The sequence below is a fragment of the Triplophysa dalaica genome, chromosome 8, assembly GCF_015846415.1.
Source record: "Triplophysa dalaica isolate WHDGS20190420 chromosome 8, ASM1584641v1, whole genome shotgun sequence".
NCBI lineage: Eukaryota > Metazoa > Chordata > Actinopteri > Cypriniformes > Nemacheilidae > Triplophysa > Triplophysa dalaica.
This window is the reverse complement of record NC_079549.1, coordinates 6,928,973-6,956,476: the sequence shown is the minus strand read 5'-3', so window position 1 is coordinate 6,956,476 and position 27,504 is coordinate 6,928,973. Positions and strand designations below refer to the sequence as shown.

At 36.6% G+C, this 27,504-nt stretch overlaps 1 protein-coding gene across 2 annotated transcripts in view; it reads left to right on the top strand.

Moving 5' to 3' along the window:
- Nucleotides 1-22,695, top strand: part of dgkh (diacylglycerol kinase, eta) — a 58,555-nt gene extending 35,860 nt beyond the window's left edge. For both annotated transcript variants that reach the window (XM_056754728.1, XM_056754729.1), the window contains 21 exons: nucleotides 218-380; nucleotides 490-598; nucleotides 975-1,114; nucleotides 1,204-1,285; nucleotides 1,615-1,706; nucleotides 1,796-1,895; nucleotides 4,030-4,318; nucleotides 4,644-4,775; nucleotides 6,704-6,838; nucleotides 7,077-7,194; nucleotides 7,273-7,383; nucleotides 7,459-7,555; nucleotides 7,959-8,066; nucleotides 8,909-9,022; nucleotides 9,113-9,247; nucleotides 9,379-9,645; nucleotides 10,440-10,532; nucleotides 10,691-10,810; nucleotides 10,998-11,103; nucleotides 14,529-14,659; nucleotides 18,965-22,695. In XM_056754728.1, the coding sequence (XP_056610706.1) occupies nucleotides 218-380; nucleotides 490-598; nucleotides 975-1,114; nucleotides 1,204-1,285; nucleotides 1,615-1,706; nucleotides 1,796-1,895; nucleotides 4,030-4,318; nucleotides 4,644-4,775; nucleotides 6,704-6,838; nucleotides 7,077-7,194; nucleotides 7,273-7,383; nucleotides 7,459-7,555; nucleotides 7,959-8,066; nucleotides 8,909-9,022; nucleotides 9,113-9,247; nucleotides 9,379-9,645; nucleotides 10,440-10,532; nucleotides 10,691-10,810; nucleotides 10,998-11,103; nucleotides 14,529-14,659; nucleotides 18,965-19,051 (2,729 nt within the window). In that variant the 3' untranslated portion in view covers nucleotides 19,052-22,695. The remainder of the gene's footprint in view (nucleotides 1-217; nucleotides 381-489; nucleotides 599-974; nucleotides 1,115-1,203; nucleotides 1,286-1,614; nucleotides 1,707-1,795; nucleotides 1,896-4,029; nucleotides 4,319-4,643; nucleotides 4,776-6,703; nucleotides 6,839-7,076; nucleotides 7,195-7,272; nucleotides 7,384-7,458; nucleotides 7,556-7,958; nucleotides 8,067-8,908; nucleotides 9,023-9,112; nucleotides 9,248-9,378; nucleotides 9,646-10,439; nucleotides 10,533-10,690; nucleotides 10,811-10,997; nucleotides 11,104-14,528; nucleotides 14,660-18,964) is intronic.
- Nucleotides 22,696-27,504: the final 4,809 nt, after the last annotated feature.

Here is a 27,504-nt window from a genome sequence, read left to right as displayed (position 1 = left end):
ATTTCTATTTATTTCTATGAGCACATTGCAATGTATTCAGGGATTAGATCTGCAAAGGATGTAGGGTTTACCCAAAGGATGCAATCGGATGTACATTTGAAACTGTACATTAGTTTGAATAGTTATACCTTAAATAAAATAAGAGTATCTACCAAATGCAGAAATGTATATTAGAGCAAAGACTTTTGTAATTCTTTTAATTCTGCTTCTTTGACAGGTTTCTGGAAAGCCACCTGCCCCCCATCCTGCGCTAGTCCACTTCTTGTGTTCGTCAACTCTAAAAGTGGCGACAACCAAGGGGTAAAATTCCTGCGTCGCTTCAAACAGCTGCTCAATCCCGCTCAGGTCTTTGACCTAGTCAATGGTGGACCTCATTTAGGGTAAGACCAGGATGTCAAAGATGTAAAGAATGTAAACTTTGAGCAGTTTTTTCCCTGCTTTAACAAAATTAGAAATAAAAAATCCTAATGATGTGATTATTTTCCCAAGTCTTCGGTTGTTCCAGAAATTTGATAACTTCCGAATCCTGGTATGTGGTGGAGATGGAAGTGTCGGTTGGGTCCTGTCTGAAATTGATAAACTAAATCTTCACAAACAGGTGAGTGAAAATCTCATTGTTCTAACTACTGTTGGTACAATGCAACACATTTCCAACAACAGATTTTTCAGTCGACACTACACTAAAAGTGAAAACACTGCTTTTACGTAGTATATCAGAAGATATTTGATATTATATTTGCATTTATAACAAACAATGGTTTCGACAAAAGAGATTTTACAATAGTCAGACTGTTGAAATGGAAACCATGCAAGCAAAATGGCCTGATTTACAGAGAAAATATGTCAGTCTCCAAACCAGGAATGACATATTTTCTCTGTAAATCAGGCCATTTTGCTTGCATGGTTTGAACGGTTGTAATGAGTAATTTTTTGAGCATGCACATGATATGAATCAAACTCTGTGTGGTTGGCAGTGCCAGTTGGGCGTGTTGCCGCTGGGCACTGGGAATGACCTGGCACGGGTGCTCGGCTGGGGGCCATCATGTGATGATGACACTCAACTCCCTCAGATTCTGGAGAAGCTAGAGCGAGCCAGCACAAAGATGCTGGACAGGTACAAAGCAAAAACCAGCACACAATTCTAAGAACATCATACCCATAGCATTTGTGCCTACAATTAAAGCTGTCTTCTGTTGTATACAGGTGGAGTATAATGACGTATGAAATTAAAATACCTCCCAAACAGAGCTGCCCAGCCACACCAGAGGAGGCAGAAGATGGCCAGGTAGTTGTTATATATTAATATTAAGCTGTCATATTTGGTCCCATCTTATATAAGGTGTCTTTCACTTTAAGGACCAACTTAAGCAAAAATGTATGCAATGTATCTATTGTGTAGATATGTGTTGTTACATTTCAAGTATCTACATATACTGTAATTACACTATCAACAGCTCTAAACCCACCCATAACCCTCAACCTATCCACAACACAAACTGTATGCAGACGATAGTTATGCTGTATACATTTTTTCTTATGTGAAGAGTGACTGATGTTACTCTTGACCTACTCTTACCATATTTCATATCAGTAATGTGATGTCTGTGGCTTTAGTTTCTGATATCTGCCTATGAGGATTCAGTAGCTGCCCATCTCACAAAGATCCTGAACTCAGATCAGCACTCAGTGGTCATTTCTTCATCCAAGTGAGTCACCCATGTCATCTAAAACCAGACAGTCGGAAATCTTCCCTACTAAGAAAGGCATAAACTACCGTTTTTTTTCTGTCCTCCAGGGTTCTGTGTGAGACGGTGAAAGAATTTGTTGCCAAAGTGGGAAAGTGTTATGAGAGAAGCAGTGAGGGCTCAGAAGAGGCTGATGCATTGGCTCTTAAAGTGAGTCTTTGCTTTTGAACTTCTGCTCTTTACCCCAAAGCCGTTTTACAGTGACTGTGAGGAATTCTCTGTGACTATTGTCCACTATATATATTTTTTTGTTGAATGAATTATTGCTCTATATTCACATATTACTATATTGCTTGAATAGCAATAACTCTTATCAATTAGATAATAATGCCCGTTATCTAGTTAATCTTAAAATGTTTCTATTTGTCAGCCTGTTTTCTCTGTGGATAAATAATCTTAAAGAGACATTGCAATATTGGTTGAGGTAGGGGTGGGGCCGTCTGACTGAAGTCCTATATTATATTATGATTAATTTGAACTATATATACTGTATATTAAAATAACATATACTGTATTTTTGTGTAATATTTTATGTTTTTATAAGCTTATTTTTTAACAATCCAGTAAATTAAATACTTTATAAATGAATGGTACATAAAAATGTAATTCTCTCTTTTTTAAATGTACCTTTAGTCATTTACCAGATGCTTTTGTAGGAAACGACAAACAAAGATATTAGAAAACTATAAAATGATTTGTCAGGGTTAGGGTTAGGGTTATGGTCAGGGTTAGAGGCAATAATACAATAAATATAAAGAGGCAATAATACAATAAATTCTTAAACCAAGTTACAACAACACCTGTTAAAAGAGAAAGATTGTTTACCTATCAAGTATTCACAGATATGTTTTAAGATGTTTTTTTAATGTAAAATATTTTTAATCTTATGGATGCAAACCAGAAATGTTGCCTTAGCCAAACACTTAAAATAGTTTAAATTAGTTTATGGCACTAAAATAATTAAATGGAAATAAATGAAGACCTAAAACTGAAATAAAAATCAGGGCCCGTATTTATCAAGCTTCTCAAAGTAAATTATTTACTTACCTACTTGCTTACAAAGTACCATTTTAGTCTTAAGAATTTATGAAATTTGCTGCTACTTCCATACTTAAGTATAAAAGCAAGATTTACTCCTACACTTTGCTTAAATTACGACTGAGCTCAGCTTTGAACCAAGAATGAGTAATTCTCAGTAGCTTGATAAATACAGGCCCAGGGCCAGTATGTATAAAGCCATTCAGAGTAAAATTTTACTCTTTAGGTGTGTAAAAATTCTAAGAATGAAGTAACTTTACTCTTATTCTTAAAAATAAGAGTGATTCATAAAGGTTCCTAAGTGTTAAGACTAGGTCTCAGCTTCTAAATTATTTAAGAGAGCTGAAGAGGTCTCCTAACCTAGTTAAGGGCATAGTATTTAATGCAGATAGCATGGACTTTACAACAAAGAAACAATGTGTTTGAGTGATATGATGACTGGCAGTTAATGAAAAGAAAAAAAAAAATTCATTATTTTATATTATTATTTTTAGGATTTGCAGGTGATGAGTATAATAGGATGTGATTCAGCAGCTTAATTATTTAAATTAACTGTTAAAACTCGATTAAAAGTGTATGAAACCAAGCCAAAATGGATACATATTTGTACTATATTTAACTTTTGCATCTCTGTTGCCGTCTCTTTTTGAAAAATGAAATTGCAGGTTACTTTATGTATTTATCTTCGTTTGGGTTGAAGTCAATCAATGTTAAATTTCCCACAAAATCATACAGACCAATATATTAATCACTATTATAAGCTTGCCGTTGTAAATCAGGGGATTTCCCAACACAGATTTTACTGTACTTGCCCAATAAGAATTTTTTGTTTATTTCACCCAAATAAATTATGGATTGCATCTGTTTATATAAATTAATAAAAAAATACAATAATAATGTAATGTCTGAATTAAGTAATGTCCTAATTCATTAACGAATAAATGGTGCCAAGCTGCTATATTGCAACATTTATAGTAATAGCTTATCAATGTGGGTCATTTTCTTTTTAAAATTCATGTGCCCTCATAATCTTCCGTTAAAATCTACAAAAAGGCACTTCCGCCCTGAAATGATTATGCATCTCAAATGACGTAAATTAGATGGCTTGTAATATACAAGATGAACAATAAAAATTATGTTAAAATGTTGGTAGTTCCGATAGGATGATAGGATGAGCTGTTTTGAGCTTGGCTAGTACATATAATCACAGCTATAATCTTACACACAGCTATGCTGTTTTCCCTAGTGTGCAATTTTAAATGAGAAGCTGGACTCCCTCCTGCAGACGTTGAATTTGGAGGCCCAGTCCATAACCCCCTCAGCCCTCACCACTCCTCCTATTGTAGAGGAGGAGGTAGAGGAGGAGGAGCTGGACGAAGAGGAAGATCTGAGTGAAGAGTCTTTAACGGAGTTGAAGGAAAATGAGACCGAGAAGGGCTCAGTCCATAAGCTTTACAGACCCCGTGATCAGCTTGTGCTGAGAGCCAACAGCCTCAAGAAAGCTCTTCGGCAGATCATCGAGCAGGCTGAGAGAAGTACGATACAAATGAGACTATAGACTACTTTGTAAACAACGCTGGTTTAATGCCGGTCTGAAAGAACTTTCTGTGGAAGTTTTTAACTTTATACAAATGTTTAAACAAAAGCATATCTTCAAGATTTAATTATGCATATAAGATTTAAAATAAAATAAAAATAAATAATTCAAGTAACCACACTAATCAATACTTTACAGAATATCCAAAATTACTAAATATTTTATTACTATATTTAAGATATTTCACATTTATTATTTATTTGCTCTGAAACGAGTTAAGCAAGGGTACAAGGGACATTATAATAATGCTGTGTTTCCTGTAGTGTTGGATGAGCAGAATGCTCACACAGAGGAGCAGGAGCTTCAGTCCCCTTCAGACTTCAGGAAGGACAGTGAGGAGGAAAACAAAGACAACGAAAAAGACGAAGACACTAAAGAACTGGAAGCCCTGTCCTGTAAGTGCATACTTTTTAGAGTAAATAAAATATGCAGCAAATCATTTCTGTTTTGCTGGGCTTGTCTAAATGGAATGTCTATTGAGCCCACTGGTCTATTGAGTAGCCTACACCATGGAATACACTATATCCCACAATGTAGTCTTATGTCACCTTTCATTTCCAGCAATCCATTGTTGTTTACAGTATTTGACAGTAGTGAGTACAGCCCTCACATTTTAGTAAATATTTTATTATATCTTTTCATGAGACAACACTGAAGAAATGACACTTTGCTACAATGTAAAGTAGTGAGTGTACAGCTTGTATAACAGTGTCAATTTGCTGACCACTCAAAATAACTCAATACACAGCTTTTAATGTCTAACCTGCTGGCAACAAAAGCGAGTACACCCCTAAGTGAAAATGTCCAAATTGAATGAATTCAATGAACTGTAGCTCCCAAGTGCAGCACTGATGCAGCCTCAGACCATGACACTCCCACCTCCATGCTTGACTGTAGGTAAGACACACTTGTCTTTGTACTCCTCACCTGGTTCCCACCACACACACTTGACGCCATCTGAACCATGTATGTTTATCTTGGTCTCATCAGACCACAGGACATGGTTCCAATAATCCATGTCCTTAGTCTGCTTGTCTTCAGCAAACTGTTTGCAGGCTTTCTTGTGAATCATCTTTAGAAGAGGCTTCCTTCTGGGATGACAGGTATGCAGACCAATTTGATGCCGTGTGCGGCGTATGGTCTGAGCACTGACAGCCCCTTCAACTCTGCAGCAATGCTGGCAGCACTCATAACTAAGTCTTTTACTTAAAGACCTCTGGATATGACGCTGAGCATGTGCACTCAACTTCTTTTGTTGAATATGGCGAGGCCTGTTCGGAGTGGAACCTGTCCTGTTAAACTGCTGTATTGTCTCGGCCAGCGTGCTGCAGCTCAGTTTCAGAGACTTGGCAATCGTCTTATACCGTAGGCCATCTTTATGTAGAGCAACAATTATTTTTTTCAGATCCTCAGAGAGTTCTATGCAATGAGGTACCATGTTGAACTTCAAGTGACAAGTATGAGAGATTGAGAGCGATAACACCAACTTTAAAACACCTGCTCCCCATTCACACCTAAGACCTTGTAACACTGTGATATGACACCGTGAGGGAAAATGGCTAATTGGGCCCAATTTTTTTTTTGACATTAATTGCTGTGTTGAGTTTTTTTGAGGGGACAGCAAATGATTTAGTTATACAAGCTGTACACTCACTTCTTTAAATTCTAGCAAAGTTATGTTTCTTCATTGTTGTCACATGAAAAGATGTAATAAAATATTTACAAACATGTGAGGGGTGAACTCACTTATATACTGTATTTAGTAGTGTGTAAGCTAGTATTCAGAATGTAGCATTTTTTAAGGGTACTGTGAATTTGGGTTGATTCTAGTCAAGTACAAGTACACTCTGATGGAACGCTAAGTGCTGCCCTGTAATGACTACATCATAATTACAGTTTGAAAACACATACAGTAGCTTAAAAAATGCTGTTTTCCTGTAACAGCATAAAAATACATTACTTGATTCATTATTTTATATTACTGCATACAGTACTGATTTTATTAAGATATGGGGTGATAAGAAGAGGAGAAAAGTTTTAATTTTTTTCTTCTTTACTATCTTTTTTCGTCTTAAGATTTGGCATTTCTCCATAGTCAGCTAAGTGCTGCTTTCAGAATTGTCACATCCATAATGGTCCATTTTACTCATAAATGGGAACATGAAAATTAAAACATTCCTTTTTTTGTATTAAGAGTTATTTGTGCATTTTTATTCACAGAAATCCTACAAAGCCTGTTGTCTCTCAAAGCGTATTTTATTTGCACTCTTTGAAATGATGTAATGAATATGTCTGTTGTTCTGTTCTCTTTCTGTGTCTGCAGTGGCCAAGTCACCATGCTCACCGCCGGAAAGACGGATCAGTCGCAGCACACAATCCTGTGGCTCGTTTTCCATCACACCCTTCACCACAAGCAAGGAGAACCTGCCTGTACTCAACACACGCATCATCTGTCCTGGTATGACCAAATGACATGAGTCCATGTGACCCCAAAAAGAACAATTTACTCAGCTGGGGTCTGGAAAACTTAAGCCACAACATGTCAACATGAAAATTCTGAAAAAACATTTAAATCAAAAATGAAATGAAAATGTTTTCATTTAAGGATGATTTAAAAATTTAAAAATATGATTTTTTTTATTTGTTGTGTTCTAAGTATGCCGAAACCTAACATTCATTTTTTGGTTGGTCTGTAGGACTGCGGGCAGGTCTTGCTGCCTCTATAGCTGGAAGCTCAATAATCAGTAAAATGTTGCTTGCCAACATAGACCCATTTGGTGCCACACCCTTCATAGATCCTGACCTGGATTCATTGTAAGAGCTTAATTCTTCTATTTAAGTTAACCTTTAACCAAGTTTTTTAAGATCTTACATTAGTAATTTCTGTAACAGAGAGGGCTACTTGGAGAAGTGTGTGATGAATAATTACTTTGGGATTGGGTTGGATGCAAAGATCTCATTGGAGTTCAACAACAAGCGTGAGGAGCACCCAGAGAAATGCAGGTATATTGTTGCTTTAACATTAGTTTGCTCTATATGGTGCCTCAGTTGTTGGCTGCTATTTGTTTGACCTTTCAGAAGTCGCACAAAGAACATGATGTGGTATGGAGTTCTGGGAACGAAAGAGCTTCTACAACGAACCTATAAGAATTTAGAGCAGAAAGTTCAGTTGGAGGTGAGTCATCACTTTGGATAGGTAATGAAATCCAATCGCACCAGCATATGATATAGGATTAGAAATCGATAAAATAATGTTGTTCATCCATTTCCAAAGGTTAAACTAAGTATTATGTAAACAGATTTTTTTTTTCAATGGGGTTTGTGATTTATTTGAAATTCGTGTAAATTAACAATCTTACATCAGAATGTTAAGAGGGCTGATGGGTTAGATTTCTGTGGTGAGATTTTAAATTAACATATTATTAAAAACAACATTATCCTGATTATGGAAAGTGCCAAGCAATATAATGCTAGTTTATTTACTAACTTCACACAACACCAATGAGAAATGGATGTTTTTTGTTGATTGGTGACCGCTGGCCTAATTTCTCTTTATGGTCATTTGATTTTTTTTTCAGTGTGATGGCCAGTACATCCCACTCCCCAGTCTTCAGGGAATTGCCGTGCTGAACATCCCAAGTTATGCCGGCGGAACCAACTTTTGGGGTGGGACCAAAGAAGATGATGTAAGTCACTCTGATGTTGAATAAGGTCATGACTTACAAACAACATTTTCCATTCTGATTTTAGAGTACAGCTTATAATTAAAGACTTTTGTATAAATGTCTATACTATAATGCTATATAGTATATATCCATAACACAATAGGGAGAAAATAAAAGTATTGGGATGTGTACAGCACAGTGTTGTCTAATGTGCAGCTGGTTCTCTACTAAACCTTTTGACCTGGTGTTACACAACTCATTGTTTGGAACAAGTGGCCTTTTGGCAGCTGGGTTCTTTTTTGGTCTTGTTCACTCCCCCTGTCTCCAGCCACCTGGTGGCATCTTCAGCAAGAGGCCACCTTCAGATCCTACATTATTTATGTAATAAAGTCTTGTTACATAAAGATTGTACTGCAGTTTGTTTGGATGTCTGAGATTTTAGACAGGACATTCGGAAGACCCAGTTTAAAAATTTCATTCAGAAATTTGCTTAAAAAGCTAAAAGTGTTATAACAAACTTAAAAAAAACTAGTTCATTACTGTATTAAACAAATACATGATAGGAAGTCATAGCAGTGGAAACAAGCAATAGATTTTATTTTTATTTATTATTATATTATTCTTATTACTATATTATTATTCTATGCTACACTATACTATACCATACCATTACATGTACCATATTTCAGTTTTATCTGAGTGTGTGTCTATAGAAAGCCCCTAAACCGAGCCATGGGTTGAGTCAGGTCTGTGTCTATCTCCAGTGAATTTTTGGGGGATTATGAAAAAACAAATCGTTTCAAATAACCTGTACTAAAAGCAAATTATCTTAATTTATAATAATACAACTTTCTCAATTGCAGATATTTTGTGCCCCTTCATTTGATGATAAAATCTTGGAAGTGGTTGCTGTGTTTGGTAGTATGCAAATGGCCGTCTCACGAGTTATCAAACTGCAGCATCATCGTATTGCGCAGGTATTGCACACAACTCACACTTACTACACAATTAAGATTGTGGTGACTGATTTTAGAAACTTAAGCTTTATTTTACATCAAACCTCTCAGTGTCGTACGGTGAAGATCACCATCCTGGGAGACGAAGGAGTGCCTGTCCAGGTGGATGGAGAGGCCTGGATTCAACCTCCTGGAGTCATAAAGATACAACACAAGAACCGGGCCCAGATGTTAACAAGAGACAGGGTAAGTGAATCCAAGAACTGCTTAGTTAGACAGAAAATTTCTGTTAAACATTGAATTACATTTCTTACATTTTTGGTTGTTTGATTAGTAATATGCATCAGATGCTCAGTGAACAGACTTGTTTTTTAAAGGCATTTGAAAACACTTTAAAGTCTTGGGAGGATAAACTGAAATACGACAAGCCTCCACTGAGGCCTCATCTGTACCCTCAGCATTCTGTGGATCTGGCTACAGAAGAAGAGGCCACACTAATCCAGATGTGTGCTCGAGCCGCTGAAGATCTCATTACTAGGATCTGTGAGGCTGCCAGAAACTACCAACTCCTTGAACAGGAGCTCGCCCACGCTGTCAATGCCTCCTCTCACGCCATCAACAAAACACACCCCAAATTCCCTGAGGTGAGAGTGCAATTAACAGGGATTAAAAATTGAGAAATGTTTGAAGATTTTTAAACTAAAGAAGTTTTATGTAGTTTGACACTGAATTTTCAGCATTATCTGAAAACGAAATTAACCAGAATAATAAGAATACAATTTAGTTGGTCACACTGGTTGACCAGTATGAACTGGCGAATACGCCAAGATGGTTCACCAAAGAAAACTTACGACTGATATTGGTTGTACTGGTGATATTGTTCACCTAAAAATAAATGTTCGGTCATACATTATTTACCCTTGTGATGTTGCAAACCCTTATGATTTTCTTTCCCTTGGTGACCAGTGAAGTTCATGATAGTTCATGGCGCTCTTCTCAAGTGATAGTTAACCATGACCATGGGTTGTCAAGTGTCAAAAATCCCATAAATAACAGTATTTGTTTGTCCATTCATCTGGCAAATCTGTTATCCTGTCAGAAGACATGTTCTACTTTTATGTTTATATTTGTAATATATGAAGCTTGACAGCCCTTGGTCACCGTTCATTTTTATTGAAAAGGAAAAAAAAACGGAATGTTTAAAGTCTCACAACATGAGCATACTGTTCTCGATTTAACTAACCCTTTTAAGTGATAACTAATCCTCTTAAGTCTCATATTTTGAGCACAGGCTGAAAGCTCTGGTAGGTCATGGGATAATTCTCATGCCCATGCCCATCACATTGACAGGTGATGAGCCTCTGTTGTTTAACTGTAAGATCTTATGTTTGAGAATATACCATTAAAGACTGATTTCCCTTGTCTTCTGTACTCTTAGAACCTGACAAGAAACACTGCCATCGAGGTGGCCAGCAATGTGAAAGCCCTTCACAATGAGACTGAGTCTCTGCTAGTAGGACGAGTGCCACTGGTGAGGTGTAATTGTGATATGATCTTGATTTAATGTTTAACCCTTTAATGTTTAAATTCTGTACAGCGTTATCCTTGTTGATAAGAACAGCAAAGTTGGAAAATATCTAATAGAGCACTAAAAACCATTGTCTCAGGCTGTGAGTTTATCTTTTTTAGCAATTGGACCCTCCACATGAAGAGCTACTGTCCAATGCTCTTCAGAGTGTAGAAGTTGAACTAGGCAAGCTGGCGGAGATCCCCTGGCTCTACCATATCCTACAGCCCAATGACGAAGAGGTAAGCAAATCCAACATGTCATGTTAACAAGCAGTAGAGGAATAGAAAGGAAATCCCTTTAGATTTGCCTGCAATGTTTACATTTGTGTATATTTAGATATGTATATTAGCTCAATATAACTCAATAATCAACCACATATGTATATAAACTGTCTATTAGACTGACTGGTCATTTTGTGTGAAACAGGACCACTCACTGGAATATGGAAAGAGGAACAGTCGGACTGGTATGTTCCGCATAGTTCCAAAGTTCAAGAAAGAGAAAGTCTCAAAGAAGTCTAGTCCACAGTCAGGTAAGAGTCTATGTGTGTGTGTGTGTGTGTGTGTGTGTGTGTGTGAATGCCTGTGTCCAAAAATGTAATAAGTTCCTTGAATATATTTACATGAGAGGTATACAATTCAGTCATGGATGCCTGACAGTTTGTTGTATTCATGATCATGTTACGTGTGTTTTCATGTAAGTTTTAATGATATGGGAACAGAAATGCACAAATGTTTAAAATATACAGTGAGCTGTTCCTTTTATCTGTAAAACATGTCTGTTCATGCTTGTCGACGTGAGATAAAACCGTTTAAGGAAGTGATGTATGATCTCTGAGGCTCATCAAGGCAGTGGAACGCCGCCTGTTTATTTACATTGAGCTCCATATGGCATCTACATTCTCTTCTTAAACTATTCTCTGTTCTATGATGTCCAACCCAGCCATCCATGAGCACCCCTGCACTCCTTTGGTCATGATGTTGTCCTGTGAGTCAGAAACAGTCTGTGTCTACACATGAAAAGCCGGCACAAACCAAGGTGTACGGCACAGGGCAACAACAGTCCCACGACTGCAGTGAAATAGCTCATTTTAACAAAACCAGTTTTATACTGCTAATGTGCACCTTTTTATTAGTTTACCTAAAGGTGATGTGTGTGATTTATGTGTTGATAGTTAGAAACTCCATGATTAATTATGCAGAAAACATGTTTGTTATCTCTAAAAAATGTTGAATCTATGCTTGTGTCTAATATGGACATTGGGCAACCATTGGGTTAAAATAACCCTTGAATAATGCAGGATCATTTCACCAATCAAATGAGTTTGTCCATATGTAACTGGTTCTACTCGGGTGCTCTAACGAGGAGGTTAAAGACCGCAGTCTCTAGCGTCTGTCGCTAGAGCGCCTCTGTTGGTCGGGGAGTGCTGTTAACACACTGCTCAGCTCTTCACTAGCTGGCCTCCGTTATACATATATCGGACCCAACCATGGGTTTAAACAACCCAGGATTTGTCAGAGTGTAGCATTTCTAATTAGTGTCTTTTTTTACTTTTTTTAACTAAAGAAACTTCACATACAGCAGTAACAAGTCATAAATCAACATGGAAACTAGTATATCTTTGATAAACAATATTTCCTGTGGACTGGTGGATCTAAACTTTCAGACACAAGCAGAATCTCTGTCTAATTCATTTGTAAAACCATTTTTACTAAATAGTTGCATTCAGTTAACAGAAAAATCAATTTGGGCAATTATAATGTTATGGATCTGGCATTTTCAGTAAAACTTTAAACTAGTGGTGGTGAGACTCTTATCGCGCGATAAAAAAAATGTTGCCGTTAATCTATTCTCAAAGTTGGGTTGGGAGCTGGGTCTATACTACGCAAGCTATAATGACTTTCACCTTGATATTTAGCGCGGATGTATACCAGCTTAACTGCACTGTACGGGGTGAGAACGAGATTTTTCATTCGCGGAAGCAGAAGCCGCCTCATCATCTCATAACCAGGGCTTCATTCGCGTGATTCGCGCAGCAAGAAGGTCTATTGGCTCTTTGCATTAACATATAAATCACTCGCGCTAAACACGCCATTCGCGTTTGGTCTGAACACAACATAACGTTACTGTGAAATTACCGCATCAAACGTGACGTGCTAACATGGATGCAGCTATAAAGCCGCCGGGTTTGCTTCAGGGAATATTAATTTTTAAGAAGCTTCCCAATAGAAACATCGACAAGACTAAGGTTGTTTGCACCTTGTGCAATGCGGAATTGGTTTAAAAAAAACACTTTCTCTCAACAGGTAGTGGTCTAGCTTTAGTTGAAACCAGTAACTTTGTATTGAGATCTAATGTATTATGGCTCCTGTATGACATATCGCTTGTTGCTCCCTCACTCTCTGTAAGTCGCTTTGGATAAAAGCGTCTGCTAAATGACTAAATGTAAATGTACTGTAGGAGCTCTTCCAGTCTCAAGTACCACCTAAACGCAAAGCATCCCTTAGCTAATGCGAAAGTAAACACAAGTACATCTTATTGAACATAATTTATTTTCATCACCAATTATCATAGTAGAACAGCTTTCTCAAGCAGTTTGAGATGCATTTTGGAAACAGGAGATGAGCCCCTGGTCTAATGCGCCACCTGGCTTGAGAAACCCGTTCTCAAAGACTTACTTTTAGTCATTATTTGGGTAGTACACATATTATGAATGCCTTCGGCAGAATTCAAATGAGCCATTTTAATCTAGATTAATCTAGATTAATCTTGGAATTAATCTAGATTAAAAAAATTAATCTATGCCCACCACTACTTTAAACATAAATTCTCAGACAATGTATTTATTACTAATGAATTGAATCATCTGTATAGATTTGACTAAAGTCCTTTTGATATAGCCCAGACATCCGAAAAATATCAGTCTATGCACGGGTTTTACATTTTAAAAATGATGCGTTATGGATGCAACAAAAAGAATTCACGTTTATGAGAGACTACATATAGTAAATGAACATGAACAAACCAGAACCAATAAAATTCCCCAAAAACGGACGAGAAGTGAATCTTCATAGACCTTAAAATTTGTAATTTTAGTTTAATCTACATGTGCCCATTTATAAGGATTATGTACCGTTTTGGTTATGGTTGTGACAATTTGCTTTAAAAACAAAAAAGATTAAACATGGGTATTTAAACTAGAAGATATTAACATCAGTATGGTGAAAACCAGTATGTTTTACATTTAGAATTTGAGTATTACAAAAATCACACACATCACCATTAATTATATTGAAATAAACATGATATCAAAGGATCCTTTATGTAGGCAAACACGTACAGTATTCTCCTAACATGATGGAAGATCACAAGATCTCCGTGTTACTCTCTACACTGTTTTCAGAGATGGTTCTTGCAATACAAATTGTAATCCATCGTATTATTAGAAATCAGTAGCCCAGGGCGCCTGTCCTTAAATATGTGCATGTTTACACTCTTTGTTATAGGGTTAGTACAACTCAGCTCTGAGGCGTGACATTAGCTGGTTGTCGCTCCCTCTGGGAATTAGCCAGCGTAGAATTTCAGCTAAAGATGTTAGAACAATTAGGTTGCACTGGCTTCAATCTCCCGTCTCTCTTTCACTTTTTCATTCAATGCCTCTCTCTCTCATTCTCTCTCTCTCCTTCTGTAATGAAAGTGGGCGTCCCACTGTAATAACCTGCATGTCAGAAACGCGTCTGGGTGTGCCAAGAGACCTGTACCAAACCAAACCTGTTTAATCCCTCTCTTTGCTAGCTGCTGCCTCCACTTCTCTCTCTGTGTCATTTCGTTTTGGTTCCTTTTCCCTGTGTGGTTCTTTATTATTTGTTCCTCCTTCCGACCTGACCCTGTTTGCTTGTGTCCTGCGAGTGTATGGGGGTTAGACACTGAAGGGGCTTCTCGCTCTTGATTGTGTAGTTCAGAGGTGGGGCACTGAGGAGGTGGCCGCCTGGCTGGAGCAGCTCAGCTTGGGGGAGTACAAAGACACCTTCATCCGCCACGACATCCGCGGCTCCGAGCTTCTGCACCTGGAGCGGAGAGACCTGAAGGTATACACACAAACCCCTACCTGTGCCTCACAATGTCCCTCAAAACAACCGACAACTTTCTTTCTTTGTTGATCTTGCTCTTTGACTTGTCTCCTGTCACCCTGTTTGCTATTTTGTGCTGCACTGCTCTGCTTGGCTTCTTCTGTGCAATTGTCATTGCGATCGCAAACTACTTATACGACTAACTGCCCCTCAAAGCAATACTGTAGAACAGAGTTTTATCAGCCTGAAAAGGACTAGGAATCCTACGGACAGTGTAGGCAGGTGAATTCACAAAATCTGCTGTTGTGTGACAGCCAGATCCACACTGATATGCCTTTGTTTGTGTTGCTCATCATGAGTACAGTAAAATATGTTTTTATGTGTGCACCTTGTTTGGTTGAATGTGTGTGTTCACTGCACCAAAATCATTTTCTAATCAGTGTTTTTCTGTTGTTTGACAGTAGATAAATTTACCTGAGAAGTAAAATTGTGTAAATCTGGGTTCACACTGTATGATTTTAGGCTGTCCCAGATAAAAGATAATTGTTGTGAAGTAATCATGGCCATTCCAATGGTCGTGGGTTCTGAATGCTACGTCAAACAGTGACAGAGATTCAAAGACAGACAATTAGCGTGATCCTACTGTATGACCTACATCTACTGAGTAGCAAATGACAATATTGAAAATGACATATTGATCAATGTGACGTTACGGCAAAAGTTAAATTGAGGCGAAAAATTATTAAAACGATTTTAAATAATATTGCTGTCTTCTGTCACCACCTCTACTTATTTCTAGCGCACATTAAAAGCACAACTACGTACCAGTCGTACCCAAATCTGTCATCATTTACTCACAGTGTACATTTTGTTGTTCTGATGAACACCATGAAATATATTTGGAAGAATGTATGCAACCAAACAGATCTGGGGCACTATAGACGTCTAAAGTAGGGAAAAAAACTATGATGATAGTTAATAGTGCCCCAAAACTGTTTAGTTTCCCACATTCTTTGAAATATCTTCTTTTGTATTCAACAGAAAATATATTTTAATACAGTTTCTGAACAACTTGAGGGTGAGTTAATGATGACAGAATTTTATATTTTGGGTGAACTATCCTTTACAAACATAGGTTTTCCTCTCATTTCTTGACAAAGTTTTGTTGGTTCGTTCTTAAAACAAAATCTACATCCCAGTAGGTTAAGAAAAAACGTTATTCAAGAAAATCTGCTCGATGAAAAATGATTACCAAATACTATTTTGCTTCTCAGAAAATGGTCCGGTTTTCAGGATGTTTAAATGTTTTGACTGAAAAACAAAAATACTTAATCAAGATTTATTTTTTTGCAGTTTTATGATTTTGGTAAACGCGAATCAACATTTTTTGCAACTGTAACTAACATCCATCTCAGGTGATGCAGTCATATGGGACGCAATACTGTTTCTATATCTGTGACCACTTTAGATTTCAAGGAAAGGCTATCTTCATGACTGCAATTCATCAATGTATTACTGCAAATTGTAAAAGCAGAAAAAGGCTCAAATTTAAACACCTATGGTTGATTGACTGGAAACTGAGCTGTCTTTTACAGTTTTTCGGAATAATCTTTATGCATGGAATCTTAGGGATCTGATCACAAAAAATGTAGGACTCCTTTTACGGATCTATCTTTCTAGTGTTGTCGATTGTGATCATACACAACAGGGTCTTATTTAAAGTGTTTGATAAAAGAAGTAGGTCCATAAAAAATTAAAACTGTCATCAATAACTTCCCTAGTAAAAAAACTATTCATTTAAAATGCATTTATTTAATGCTTAGTATAGTTTAAATGTATTAACATATTTACTGAAAGGACTTACTGACATAACATTATAATCAAACGTCATTTGGAGAACTACTTATACACAATAACATTTCTTCATATTACGCCTGTGTTTAAATAAAAAATTGTTCTAATGTCACTTTTGATAAGGCTTTTATGATTTTTTTATAAAATCAATCTTTCAATGAAAAATATTTAATTTGTTCCTGAAGCATACTTGTAATTGTTCTACTTAAGCACAATCAAATACACTTAAATGTGTCTTTAGTTGGACTTTAGCAGTATTTCTGCAAAATTAAAGTATATTAAGTTTAAAATTAGTTAGCAGACTTTAAGTATACCAATTTAGTGTACCACAAATACAATCGCAGTGTATTTTAACTAACAACATAAGATGAAAATGGATTTGCAGGACACATTTTAGTATATTTATTTTTCACTAGGGTTACCATCATGTTCTTGCATATTGTTTCTTCTTATAACAAAGAGAGATTTTAGAAAGAATATTATTGACTGACAGCCTATTCATATTTTGTATGTAAGTTTGGAACAACATGAGGGTGCAGAATTCTTATTTTTAGTAAAGACATATGTCAAACACAGAAATTCAAGAAAGACACAATTGGCTAAAGAAGGTGTAGTGCTGAACATTTGCGCCAGTACTAAACACTGGAAGGTGCTGTCAACACACAACAATCATAAGTAAACCTTGGACTGTGCCATATTTACGCCTCTGTTATGTCCCCTACCATTTCAAATGTCCCCACCATTATCTGATTTATCTCATTCTGTTTAAAAGGGTCAGATCGCATATGAAAACTTGTTTTTCTGTGTCTTTGGTGTGTTATAAGTGGCCCATGCATGTATTAGACATAAATAGTGAAATAGTCGGAACAGAAAAGGCATTTCATTTAACACCGTGTCCACACCGGACGCAAAAGGCAAGACGCACAGACAAAAGATGTTAGAAACGCATTAGAATCCTTTATAATTTAATTTTTTTTCCACACTGGATGAAGCGCATCATTAAGAAGAAGCATGTTGTCATGTTGCGTCGTGACTGTCGCATCCGGTGTAGACACGGTGTAAAAGCGAATGCTCACCAAGACCTGCCTGAAATGCCTCGTGTAACCACACCCCGACAAATCTACATCAGTTCGTGGTATGAAGACCGCCCAAAAGTATATGCAAGTAAGTTGGGCGTACCTATCATTAATATCGCTTTGGAACCTGATGTTCCAAATATGGTAAGAGGCAATACATTTCCGTCACACGGTAATCATAGCACACCTTGCTTTTCAGAGTGATGAGCTTTGTTAAAAATCTGCGTGGCGAAATACAAATATGCATGGTATGTGGAAAATACAGCGTTTATTAACCTTAAATCGTGTATACACATTGCATTACATCTAAAACAAACGATAATATTCGTTTTAGCCGTGTCATATGACCCCTTTAAAGTGACCCTGGATTTCTGTTTGGTATTTGTGACCCTGGATCACAAAACCTTAAGTAGCACGGAAACCTTTTTAGTAAAAGACAAAAGTATTGTATGGTTCAAAATTATAGATTTTTCTTTTATGCCAAAATCATTAGGATATTAAGTAAAGATCATGTTCCATGAAGATATTTTTTTAATTTCCTACCATAAATATATGAAAACTTTATTTTTGTCAGTGGATGACCTGCCACAATGCCCCTGATTAACAACTTCGAAGGCAATTTTCTCAATATTTTGATTTTTTGCACTCTCAGATTCCTGAGTTTTAATCTCAGGCAGATATTGTCCTATTACAAAAACTCATACATCAGTAGAAATCTTTCAGAAGCTTTCAGATTATGTAAAAATCTCAATTTCAAGACCATGTTACACTGGTCAGACATTGCACAACATATAACCAGTAATCTAACTGCCACTAGATGTCCCCTTTTCTGTAGTTTACCTTAAACCTGCTGCTTAAAAGGCTTCAATATAGTCCGGGAGACATAATGTAACTCTTTTATAATCCAACTTTATCTGATTTTTTATAAATTGAAGTTAAATACAAAATTAAAAAAATATGCCTAGTTGAGAAATTAGATTTGTCCTATTTTTGTATTTTAATGGATTTATTTGCATTGTTTTTTTAAATAAAGTTGATACAGATGATACGTGTTTTCAGTAGAAAATCAGTAAAATCCTTTTGTGACCAAATTATAACATGTTCAAATTCATTGACTTTAAACGTTGCTGAACACATGACAACTGTTAAATATAAAATGTATGCTTTTTGAATCTCAAGAGTGTTATTCAGTATAACAGTGACTTTGCTTTTAAATACACAGATTAAAAATACCAAAAACATACAGTATAAGTTGTTTTAGCAGTTTTAAATCATTTGACAGTGCATAAACATGTCAGAACTATTTTGTTGTGATTACACAATGTTGTCAGATAGAGACATGAACTCTCTGTTGCATCCTTCTAATTTTATTTTTATTTACGTATCATAACAGGATCTGGGGATCTCGAAGGTGGGTCATATGAAGAGAATTCTCCAGGGAACTAAGGATCTTGCCAAGAATTCGATGGTGGACCTGTGAGATGTGGAGATACATTCCGTTCGTGAGCGAAAAGGATTTCAATTGGAGCTCTGTGTACGAAAGAGTCTTGTGGATATAAGGCGTTCTGCCCTTTAGGATAGCTTGTAGAGAAGTTTTAGGGCTGGTGTGCTGGTGCCAAAACGACAAGGATTGTGTCTGAGACGTTAGGTTGTATACATAGAAAAGCCATTACTCACTTTTCACATCAATGTCACAATCAGGTATGCAAATCTCATTGTACAGGCCACTTTCAAAGATATAAAAAAGTAGCAGAACAGGACTTCCATTAAATGTTCTCTCTGAGAATAGCAAGGCCTCTAAATAGCTACCTGGCTCTTTGCCTTGCGGTAGATGGCAACAATAGGAGGGCGATTTGATGAGTCAGCAATATTCTGTTTTCAACAGCACTGTTTACATTTAAAGAAACAAAAAAGACTGCTTAGTATTGCAATGAAATGGCAATCATTGTAGAATAGTTGTGCAGTCCAGGAAAGGTCAAAAGGGGTTTTCTTCAACCATGATATACTGATGCATGGTGTTCTTGCTATATTTGGATAGCTATTTTACTGCATGATCAGCGTCTTGTTTTTTATTGTACAAACTAACACTTGAACAAGTTTTTTATGAATTTAGTATGACGATATTTGTTACTACTGAAGCATCCCTTTGGTCAAAGTAGACTTCTGATTCATTTCTATTTATGTCTGCATGGAAACCTTGTGTCCAAAAACAATGTCATGTGCCATATTTATTCTAAATTTAGCTTTATTTGTAAGAAATGTTTTCAAACTCACAATAGGACATTAAGTCAAAATTGTGGTGAAATGTGTATCAGCGTAAATGTCCCCCGTTTTTATATTAAAATGCTTCACTTGCCCAACAAACAAAAGAAATGACGTAAAGAGATTATATGATTTCTAGAAGCTTAACTGGAAGTCTTGCCATATCCCATCCTCATAAGTGCTTCAGGAAAAAACTTTTAGATGATTTTCAGGACACATTTCCAGTAACTTAAACCTTTTGTTGTATATTAGTTGGAATAGGAATAATACTGATTTAGATAAGAACATTTATTTAAATTAGAAATTCTGCAGTTGACCTGCAAAATTGCATAGTTTATATTTTTGACAGCTGAGTTCAGGAACCCAGTGTAAATTTGATTGGATGCTTACAAATACATTTTGGTTGGTGGCATTACAGGGTATGAGACGTTTTGTTTGCTAATATATGCACTGTAAAGTACAGTATATACAAACTGTTAATTCCAGTTATAATTAAAGCTTGTGTATAATAGAATCCGTACATGATATTATCAGATTACACATTTATTTGTGTATAGAGCACCATAACACCTTTGTGAATTATTATTGTTATTAAGTGTCGCCTTTACACGTTAAGTGCTGTTGTACTCTGTGGAAGGTGCAATATTGTATTTATTTTGATACATTTCATATTAAGTTTTATTATGTGAGGTTTTTCCATGGAAAACTAGAAAGATAAACTTCACATAGTCCTCTTTTGTTTGGTTTCGGTTTTGGAATAAGATGGTAAAACCTTGCTGTGTTCTCTCCAAAATTCATAAATCTTCCATTAAAGGGATAATGCACACAAAGAAGAAAATTCTGTTATCATTTACTCACCCTCAGGTTTTTGCAAACCTGTATACATTTCTTTGTTCTGCTGAACAAATGGAAGATATTTGCAAGGATTTCAGTATAACCAAATAAATCTCATCCCCCATTTACTCCCATAATAGAGAAACTAAATACTATGGGAGTCATTTGGGGATGAGATCTGTTTGGTTTTAGACATTCTTGCAATCTTCCTTTGTGTTTAGAAGAACAAAGAAATGTATACAGGTTTGAGATGACAAGAGGGTGAGTAAATGATGACAGAATGTTATTTTTTGGGTGAACTATCCCTTTAACATATTGCCAATCCTGCTTAAATGTGCTTCCAGGATAGTTTTCTAGACGGCTGGATGTGTCTTCATACCAACTTCAAAACAGTTGTGCCTAATCTTTTTTGTAAAAGGGGGATGTACACCTGTTTTTACATTTGCTGCCCTAATCAACTCAAGAACAGTAGCAGACTTTAGTTAGGTGTTATTCTATCGTTTTCCTATAGAGGGTGTTAGATACAGTATTAGTTGATTGAAAGAGAAACAGGGAGGAAACAATATTCTGAAAATATATTTTATTCCCAAGTACAAAGAAATTTAATTCCTCACATAATTTACCTAGAGAATTCAAACAAATAAGGATTATGAGACAAACCTAAAGAACTGGCTATGGTTCATCGGGTGGATACATTCAAGATGTTTTTAAAAGGAAAATACACATTGGAAGAGATCATGGGGAGTTAAGTTCATCACTCACAAATATTAGGACTAGAGGTGAGCCTCAGTTTTAACAGAAATTCAATTCCCCTAAATTGTTTATTGTACAAGACTGAAATCAAAATGTGCCTAAAAGCAAAGCTTATTCATTTTACAGTGAACTGCATATGCCTGACAATGTGCTGAATTATAAAATATTTACATAGGAACATTAAATAGGCAATTGTAAATGCATAATCCAAAGCATTTTGATTAAGTGTTTTGGGTTCTTGGTAAAATAAAATGTAGGCCTATCTACATTTGGAAACATTAGCATTTTATGCAATTAGATTGCACATTAATATTGACCAACATTATTGCGGTTATATCATAAAGTCTTGATCCATGCATTAAAGTGAAAGTGAATAATGAAATGTTTAAACAGATATGCATTCCAAGTGGCAGGATGGTCCTGTTGCAAAACGTAATTTCCCCAACTATCTAGAGCCATTACCAAAGACACAAGTTCATTTAAGAACACTTTTGTAACATTTTGTGACAAAATGATGAACCCTAAAAGGAAATAGTGAAGATGCCAGAAGCCCTGCAAAATTCGCCTTACGTTGTCTCTAACAAACGTGTAGCAAATCAATCTTGTATATGGTGCCTCTGTATAGTTGATTTGTCTTCATATAACTCAAATCACACAAGTGCAGTCTTCCTCTCATGCCACAAAATTAGTACATCTACGCACATTCCATGAGTATCATGATCATCTAAGAGTGAGTTGTCAAGGGACCATGTGATGAATGCATTTGATCAGCTGTTAACTGCCTGATATTTTTAAAAAAACAATTCATTAAAGGAATTTATAGAGCAAGGTGATATATCTCTGGCATAATTTATATCCATTTAAGAGAAGTGATGTGAGTTTCATTTGTTTACATTGTGTTTACAATGGCACATTTTAATTTTAAGACTACATGTATAGGTATATTTACAATGTTTGCATATTTATTATAGTTAAACAACTTATGTGTATGTGTTTCACTATTGGAATATAATGTTGCAGTAGTCCCTTGTATTGATATCTGGATGATTTTTGGTAAGTAGTAAGTAATTTTTATGACTACTAACTGACTCTTTCTGTGCCTTTTTATGGTAGATGCATGGTTAACTATTTATTACAATATGGAGGTCACTGAGATGTGTATTTTTGTATCCTGATTGAATAAATGTTTAAATTTTGATGTAAATTTTGAGGTGGTAAAACACTGCCTGTTGATATCTTCCTTATTCAATAAAACTGAATGCATACACAGTGTAACAGTTTGTTGTCATTTAATGTAGCCTATTGAGTTAGTTAAACAAATATGAATACACAGTAATTCACAATGAAATACAACATGGACAAATATAGCTGTCTCATTTAGAGGATGGTAGGTAGGTAGGTTGGTTGGTTAGTTAAATTATTGTCATAGGCCTAATATCCACATGTAAGATGTACATTTAGACTACACAAATTTCCAGATTAGTAATATATAAAATTAGAAATGGTAAGAATTGCACATATAAGCTTAAGTGATGAAAGTGCACACAGAATAGAATGTATGTAATTGTGCTGGTCCTTGATTTTATTGCAGTAGTGCTATGGGATGGGTGGAGAATTGAGATCCTAGGGCGTAGGGTTAATAATACCCCTAAACAATATGGAACAATTGTAATTGTAGGCAAAAATAACCTACATAAAATATAGATGGTCTGAATTCAGCCCTGCAGAACACATTATTATTAATATGCTCCTAAGTAGCTCATACAACTTACTATAAAGCAGATGACCTTTACTTTATGATGTATGCATTTTCTTGGACATGCACTATTTTTAAACATGGCTCAACTGAAATAAATATTGGGATATGAGTGATTTTAATTCATTCTATATAGACAGAGAACAGGTCACAATAATTATATTTGTGACCTGTGCTATGGCATAGTTTTGCTACAGGTAAAAGCAGTGAAAATGTTGACTTTGGTCGAATTTGAGGTTATCATTAATAATATGATAATGATAATAGTAATCAATACCAATTCTCCAAATAAACATCTAAAATGATCTCAATTTGTACAGGTTTTGAGAAGTGCTCCTTCCTTATTATTTTCTATGACAATACACCTATTTCATAAAAAGTGCCGACAGAGAACGGAAGAAGGGGATTTTTCTCCGGCCGCATTGCTGCCATAGCCATTCATTCATTCATTAATTTGGGTTGTTTTCTCACAGGCATTCATTTTATTTACCAAGAACAAAAGTAGCATATGTTTTACGATTTATTCATGGTTTTCTAAGAAATGTCAAATTAGGGAAAACATACATTACAAAAACATTGTTTTTATGATCGATTTATTTATCATCAAGGTCTGATACATGTTAGACAATTCAGCATTAAGGGAGCGCTACATAAATGTTCCTCAATCGGGGTACGCAGACCCCTAGTGGTCCGTGGCGTAATTGCAGCGGGTCCGAAGTTTTGAGTTTTTATATTGCATTCAGGGTTTGCAGTTAACACCCACCAGACGCAGATAAGAATCAACCGAGTCGGCGATTGCAGTGAAAATAATGGTGACTGGTTACTTTGTGTTCATAAATTGTCATTCACTTTGGAGTGAAGGTTCATGTAAACCAAATCATAATCTGAACATTTCTGACTCAAACATACCCCCTCACAGCACCGCGCGAGAGAGTCGACTCCTCTGTTTGCTTTTAAATAGCTCTTGAAGTACTTTTTTGTCATATGCGTGGTGGTTCTGCACACAGCTGCACAAAGTCGAACAAGTATATTTTCATTGAAGCACCATGCATTACCTTATCCAAGAGCTTTAGTTCTTAGCAATAAATAGTAGACTCAGTAGTGTAACGGAGTCATTCTAGTGTGTGAAAGTGTGGATGTGAAAACAGCAATCTTTGTTAGATCACGCATCTGTTTCCGACACCTGCGTAGACTGCTGGTGGGACATGTCCCCTCCACTTTTCGGAAGAAATTAAGAAATGCTTGGGAAAGGCGTGTATTGTTTAGTGGGCATAAAGAGCAGGTTTCATGAATCAAATAAAATTACCGGCATCTTGGTGTGTAATTTAGCTTTCCTTCAATTTAAACGATCTGCAAAGTTGTTAATCCAAAAAGTCTATGATAATTTAAGATATTGGCTTCCACAGTAAGGAAACGACTCCGAACCGCCAAAACAAAACGTTCGAATCTTTTGAATCTAACATCGATACGTCACAGTGTATGCCAGCGCATCAGCACAATCCCCGCCTTCCCGCGAAACAGGAACACTCTGACCTGCCCACTAGCACTTCAGGTAGTATTGCGTATACAACAAGTCGAGGAGACGTGTTTTTGTGTGCCTTGAACACAAATGTACTTTGTTTTCGCTGCCAAAGGATGACGGACGATGTGTAAGGATCAGTGGTTAAATTAGATTTTTTTCCACGATAACGCTGCAGTACAATTTCAACCTTGTGTTATGCTCGTCATTTTACTGACGATTGCTTCTCAAATTTTGTCGAGTTCACGCTGGTCAATAGCAAGGGAATGGCAACTTTATTTGGAGCAACAAGCGTCTGAAAGTTGTATGATAAATACGTTATGTGTACATTTTGAATTGAGTGCTTACAATATAAAGTAATTGTGCTAATCCGTGTTTTATATGTAGTACAGCTGTAGGTTTCCAGGTAAACAATGTATAACAGTATCCCTTTATCGTTTGGCCAAAGTATGCAAATTTTAGCAGTGGTTACGATCCCCTTCAAACAAAACGGTTTGCTTGTCATTGTTTTAAAAACGGACTGCAGCACTATATAATTGTATTATGTAAAGGTGCGTGCATTGTCTTTGGAGCTCTCGATAACTTGCTCTGTTACTCCTCCCTGTATAATTAAAGTAATGATCAACTTTTGGATAGAGCCGTTGTTGTTTTCCCACAGCTATGACGAAAAAAGATCACTAGAAAACAATAGTCTGAATGGTTTATGAAGATAGATGGAGTACTTGTGACATGGGAATACTGATGCCATTTTTATACACTTACAGTCTTTGTTAACAAAAACCTTCCTGAGATAAGAACTGTGGTAATGGGCGTTTCGTTTCTGACACTCAGTATATGAAGAAAGACCAATCACAACTAATTTGGCCAGTTGGCCAATCGTAGCACACTGGACTCGCGGTAGGGAGGAGCTTAAAGAAGCGGAAAATTTGAACGGCTTCGGAGGAATCGTTTAGGGCTCTTTGTGTAATGGATGGATACTAAATGCATATTTTAACAAAATAGGACCTGTTTTTCTACCTTTGATGCATTTGAACATATTGGAAGGTACTCTAATACAACATTAGGACACTTACAAAAACCTTTAAACCTGCTCTTTAACATTTAAAAGTTATGGGAGGAAGCAGGATGCGCAGCTTTCTCGACATCTCCCATTGCTCACACTCATAAATTATATTTGCAAACGAAAGAGAGCCTCGACATCATAAACGCATTCAGTATGAAATGTGTGCATCATCCTCGTTCGCAGCGCTTGCTTGTGCATCCATTGTCCAAACACAAAACGCGTTAACCAACAAACAAGTGACATTTTTACTCATAGGAATAAACTGTTTTTAAGTGTTATGCACCGCAACAGCCAAGTGACCTTCCCAAATGACAGTTTGGGAACCACGTGAGAACTGGAGTCAAAAAGCAGAATAGGCAATGCACCGTCCACTATATATGATAAATATTCTCAACGAGTTGTTACATAAACAATTTATAAAAGTCCCCACCACTTTTCAAAACAAAGTTATGCCCCTGAAGGAATGCATCAGGTCAGGTACACGTCAGGGGAAGTTGGGCAACTCACAGGTGTCACGAATGACCTCTGCTTTTAACCCATCCAGTGAGAATGGAACACACGCACAGCAAGTGGTGAACACACGTACACCCGGAGCTATCACTGCAGCGCCGGGGAGCAAGGAGGTGACTTGCGGCAGGCACCTAAATCGTTAACCGCCGGCCTTGAGTTTCGAACCGGCAACCTTCTGGTCACGAGTCCGACTCTCTAACCGGCAACCTTCTGGTCACGAGTCCGACTCTCTAACCGGAAACATTTTGGTCACGAGTCCGACTCTCTAACCATTAGGCCATGACTGCCCACGAAATAATGAGGGAACAAGAGGACGGGGACACTCACGAGACATGATGAAGAGCATGACATGCCAATACAAACAATGCCCTGTCTTTCTCACACAAAACACATGGGTCTTTGTTTTGTGTTTTATAAATAAATCCCTGTGTTACCCCTTAAATCACTACCTGCTGCAATTGGGTTCTTCTCCTGTTATTCATGACAACAGGTCTCGCACACCAGAGTTGAAAATCCACCCCTGAAGTTTTAAAACGTTTTATTTTTTTTTGAACAATGGATAGCCTCTATATCATGTCGGTTAATGTATTATTGTTTTCTTGTTTTAATCATTTTCTACAGATAAACATTATATAATGGTTACATATAATGGTATCTGATCAGTAATGGTTGGTGTAAGTTGACAAATTAATGTCAAAAGGATAAACTACAGTAAAGTGTGTTTATACTGTTGGAGATACTGAAATAGAATGTTTTGGCGGCGTAATTGTGATAATTGTGTAATTGTAACATTTAATTTTAAGTTAGGCTACCTAACTTAAACTATTTTTATATTCCTAATGGAGTTGAAATATGTTGTTGTGCTGGGGAAAGAAAATGGGATGGGGTGTGACCGCGGGGGTTTGGGGTATGAGGATGGATTGAGATTTGGTGGGGTCCAGTACTTCAAAAAGGTTGAGAACCACTGTGCTACATACCTAACTTCTTATGGTCTCCACAACTTTTCTGCATGTAGTGAACGGAGCTAGAGCATTGACCGTACAAGAGTTTACCCTTAATCCGGTTTGTACACGTCACGCTGTGAAATAGGTCTATAGATACAAAGCACTTTTGCGTTTCACGTTTTGCTTTCGGTATGCATGATGAATGAAAAAATAAAGTGCGGGACTTGCTTGATGCAAAATGATTTATTAAGAGAGATGAAGTTTTGGACCTAATTGGTGTTAAAAGTTAGGC